Here is a 5013-nt window from a genome sequence, read left to right on the forward strand (position 1 = left end):
TGTATGTTAAGTAGTAGTAGCAGCTGTTAGGTTTATCTTAGTTGTATGTTAAGTAGTAGTAGCAGCTGTTAGGTTTATCTTAGTTGTATGTTAAGTAGTATTAGCAGCTGTTAGGTTTATCTTAGTTATATGTTAAGTAGTAGTAGCAGCTGTTAGGTTTATCTTAGTTGTATGCTAATTAGTAGTAACAGCTGTTAGGTTTATCTTAGTTGTATGTTAAGTAGTATCAGCAGCTGTTAGGTTTATCTTAGTTGCATGTTAAGTAGTATTAGCAGCTGTTAATTTTATCTTAGTTGTATGTTAAGTAGTATTAGCAGCTGTTAGGTTTATCTTAGTTGCATGTTAAGTAGTATTAGCAGCTGTTAGGTTTATCTTAGTTATATGTTAAGTAGTAGTAGCAGCTGTTAGGTTTATTTTAGTTGTATGCTAATTGTTAACACCTTTTGTATTTAGCTACAGATTTAGAAATTACAGACCTAGACAGAGTAATCTCTTCAAAACCAGGAGGTGCTCCAGATAGTGACCAGGAGGACCAGTGGTCACCAAAGATTGCATTGCAAGTAGATCTGTCGATTTTAAAACAGGTAGAAATCTTGGAAGAAAAAGTGGCAGGAGGTAGCATGCAAGTGCAGGTGAGATGTTTATATAAAAACAAAACTAACATTTAAATAATGAAATAACCAAGGATGCTGAAAAATGAGTGTTTTCCCTTCTTGCTTTCGTATATTACAACATTTAGAAACACTTTTTTTGTGTGTTATCAATAGGCATTATACTTTGGATTAATAGTCATGTACATGTCTAATGTCTGTATCTATCACTCACTAAAGAGGGGAAAAAACAATATTTTAATCCTATATATAATTTATCCATTTCGGTTGTGGAAGTTTAAAAAACTACAAATTCAAATTCTAAATTTTCATTCTGCTATCAAAGACAGTAGGTTATTGCTTCATGAATCATGAGTTTTTGTAATTTTATACCTTTTGTAAATTAATTGTTGTAATCAAAGTCTGTGGTCTTAGAGCTGGAATATATATATATATAATCAAGTTTTAGAGGGGGGGGGAGTTATCAAGGAAACTAATAAAGTTGTAAAATAATTTCACTATCAAATGTGCAAGTTAATCTATTAGTAACTCATGAATACAGGTTACATTTGATGTAAAAGTTTTAGGACCATCACGTTCTTTATACCTAGTGTGGAACTGAAAGTTTTCACCACTGTCATTCAAGTGGGTGTCATTACATAAACAGTATACTGACAGTAATCTTAACCATTATATTGACAGTAATCTTAAACATTATATAAACAGTATACTGACAGTAATCTTAACCATTATATTGACAGTAATCTTAAATATTATATAAACAGTATACTGACAGTAATCTTAACCATAATATAAACATTATACTGACAGTAATCTTAACCATTATATAAACATTATATTGACAGTCATCTTAACCATCATATAAACATTATATTGACAGTAATCTTAACCATTATATAAACAGTATACTGACAGTAATCTTAACCATTATATAAACATTATATTGACAGTAATCTTAAACATTATATAAACAGTATACTGACAGTAATCTTAACCATTATATAAACAGTATACTGACAGTAAGCTTAACCATTATGTAAACAGTATACTGACAGTAATCTTAACCATTATGTAAACAGTATACTGACAGTAATCTTAACCATTATATAAACATTATATTGACAGTAATGAAAATTCACCATCTTCACATTCCAACGTGGTTTTAAACTTATTTAAACAACAGAAGTTTCATTGATCTTAATGGAATGATATTCCATCACATGCTGTTACATATTTTAAGGTAGTACACGACCCGTTGTTTTAGTAGTTTGATTGGTTATAGTGTAAGTATGTGTTTGGGAAATTTCATAACCCAGTAATAGTAATGAGAATAGAATCCAACATTGATAACTGGACATTACCAAATGACCAGTAAGTAAGATAATTGTAGCAAGGATGTCAAGATGATTTGTTTTATAAAGTTAACTACTTAATAAGTTACGACAATTTTTGTGGAAACACACAGATTCAAAAATCATGTAACTTCAAACATTCTGCTACTGAACATCTAAAAACAAAAGTGCTGCTTAAAACATTATCTTATATGAACTTTAAAATAAATCAGTTAAGACTTATATATATATTAATCATTGGTACAACACCAACATGTAGCTTGATACAGTCAGTATGTGGATTTGGTAATTTTAAATACTATGTAATATGTTTATTATGTCCATGTGTTCAACAGGGATGGAAGGTTCCTCCAAAGCTCTCTACGGTTCCTACTATCAAGTTTAAAAATCAAGATAACTCTGTCTCGGATATCAAACAAACAAAGTGCTTTTCTGTGGGGCTTGATGAGAATACCCAAGTAGAAAGAATTGAAATTACAAGTGCTGTACAGAATAATACATCAGTAGAAGAACAGACCAAAGAAGCTAGTAATAATGTCGCTACCACAAGAAAAGTTATGAGTGAAAATGATGATGAGGAAGAATGGAGTGAACTGTGTCTAAGAGACACTGCTGAAGCAGCCATTGAGCCAAATGACAAAAGTGTTAACCTAATAGAGGTTGCTAAGGACCGACTCCTGCAACTTGAAAGTGCCATTGAAAGACGATATATAATGTCACCTCTAGGTATTAAGTAAGTTGAAAACAGTCTATGTTACAAATCTGAGAAACATATTATTTAAGACTTAATGGTGATCTCTCAAACTTTAACTGCTCTACATCAAGTACTTGCCATAAAAAAGGCCCAACGTTTGTGTGTCAGTGGTGTTAAGTGTAAATGTCTGTACTTAACATCTCTGTACTTAACTTTTGTTGCTTTCTGAGTTTCATATTCAATCAACATATCAAAAAAGTCTACAGTATATTAAAACTATAAATGGCCCAGTAAAAAAAAAAAGATTCTTATGTTAAGAATTAGGCTTCTTACATCTGGGTTATTATAGGATAGTAGTTAAATTATAAGTGGTTTTGTTTATTAAGAAACAATATTAGCTAAATTATAAGTGGTTTTGTTTATTAAGAAACAATATTAGCTAAATTATAAGTGGTTTTGTTTACTGAGAAAGAATACTAGTTAAATTATGAGTGGTTTTGTTTATTAAGATAGAATAGTAGTTAAATTATAAATGGTTTTGTTTATTAAGAAACAATATTAGTTAAATTATAAGTGGTTTTGTTTATTAAGAAAGAATAGTAGTTAAATTATAAATGGTTTTGTTTATTAAGAAACAATAGTAGTTAAATTATAAGTGGTTTTGTTTATTAAGAAACAATATTAGTTAAATTATAAGTGGTTTTGTTTATTAAGAAACAATATTAGTTAAATTATGAGTGGTTTTGTTTATTAAGAAACAATATTAGTTAAATTATAAGTGGTTTTCTATTGCACTCCAGATTTTTTCTTTGACTGACAAAACATGAATCAGATGTTTTTGTATATTTCCAAAATCTATATTTGTTTTAGATTGTTATAGAGTATTACACTGTCCTTTTTAATTTTGGGTTTTCAATTCAATTCAATTATATTTTTGCATCTTTTCTTAATACAGAACTATGATAGTGTTTTAAAACGTTAATATTCATTTCTATGTTTGCAGATATGAGTAACTTGTTCATACAAGGTATGCTAGGAAAGTGTTATTCATAGAAGACCAGAGATATTAAATAATGGTGAAAGTACATGTGACTAGACAGTATCCTAATGTTCAGTAACCTTCCTCTTTGTTTATTGGTATATCACTGATATGAGAGAATATAGTACACTAGCCCTAACTAGTGCCTTTTGTGAAGAACTGGGAGTGGCTTAACGTTAGATTTATCCTTACCTCAGCAGCACACAGATGACCCTGTCCTCACCCCACACCACTAGTGCCAATCAAGCCCATCTTATGATGGAATCTGAGGACGAAGAGCCATCAAGAGGGTTGCTTCGCTGGCGGGCTGCAGTCAAGAAATGTCGTTCAGCAGATCAATTGGCAATGTGCCTAAATATGTTGGAGGCATGCATAGCATGGGACAAGTCTATCACCAGAGCTGTAAGTCAAACTGTACAAAACTATGAAAACCTTCTCAGTAATTGTAGAAAATATCAAATCATCTTGTTGTAACCAGTTCTAATAATAACTAGTTAGTAAGTTTGAGAACTTTAATGGACTACAACTGCCTCCTGAAAGAAAATGAGACAACATTTAGGTTTCTATAGTGAAGTTTTCCTCAGATCACTGTAAATACTTGTGTATTGTCTTATAAAGACATCACTTATTTTAAATGTGATTTTGTCATATTTAACTTTAAATTTTAAACTGGAATAAATGGATTGATTGTGATGGTGTACCTAAATAATGGTTAACTGTGGTTACTATTAGTTTGCTATCTTATCATTTCTCTTTAGAGCTGCCAGTTTTGTCACAGTGGATCTAATGAAGAAAAGCTACTTCTTTGTGATGGATGTGATAAAGGTTATCACACTTACTGCTTTAAGGTGAGTTAATGCTCAAATAACAGACTTGTTTTTATACCCTGCATTATTGGTTGGGTCTACACGTTACATCATATTGAACAATTGTATTTTCTTTGTAAAATACATAGGAAACCTTAGATCTGTGATTAGTAGGGTTAATTATAATACTGGTTATTTTTTTACATTTGGTTTGTAACTTGTCTGATATTAGGGGCCCTGTAACTAACAAAGTCATGAATGCTATATATGTAGTTTATAAAAATGTTTAAAATGCTGTGTGGATATTCATAGTGTCTGTTTTCACGGGTTGATTAAAACTGATCTTTGAACTTGTAACTAACTATTATGTTTACATAATTATTACAGAATGTTATCAATTTATCCACAAACCTGACATGGAGTACTGAGAAGCATGGATTATTTTAGAACCTGCATAATCACATGTACATTATATTTTTATATGTTAAGTTTGTGGAGGAAAATTATTGTT

The 5013-nt window shown here is 30.5% G+C and overlaps 1 protein-coding gene across 1 annotated transcript in view; it reads left to right on the top strand.

The window, feature by feature from the left end:
* Positions 1-453: 453 nt before the first annotated feature.
* LOC111089592 (bromodomain adjacent to zinc finger domain protein 2B-like) overlaps positions 454-5013 on the top strand; it is a gene marked incomplete at its 5' end in the record, with an annotated part of 13087 nt that continues 8527 nt past the window's right edge. The window contains 4 exons of the mRNA XM_022402395.1: positions 454-632; positions 2299-2696; positions 3894-4098; positions 4455-4544. Of these exons, the coding sequence (XP_022258103.1) occupies positions 454-632; positions 2299-2696; positions 3894-4098; positions 4455-4544 (872 nt within the window). The remainder of the gene's footprint in view (positions 633-2298; positions 2697-3893; positions 4099-4454; positions 4545-5013) is intronic.

Source organism: Limulus polyphemus, unplaced genomic scaffold, assembly GCF_000517525.1.
Source record: "Limulus polyphemus unplaced genomic scaffold, Limulus_polyphemus-2.1.2 Scaffold6718, whole genome shotgun sequence".
Classification (NCBI taxonomy): Eukaryota; Metazoa; Arthropoda; class Merostomata; order Xiphosura; family Limulidae; genus Limulus; species Limulus polyphemus.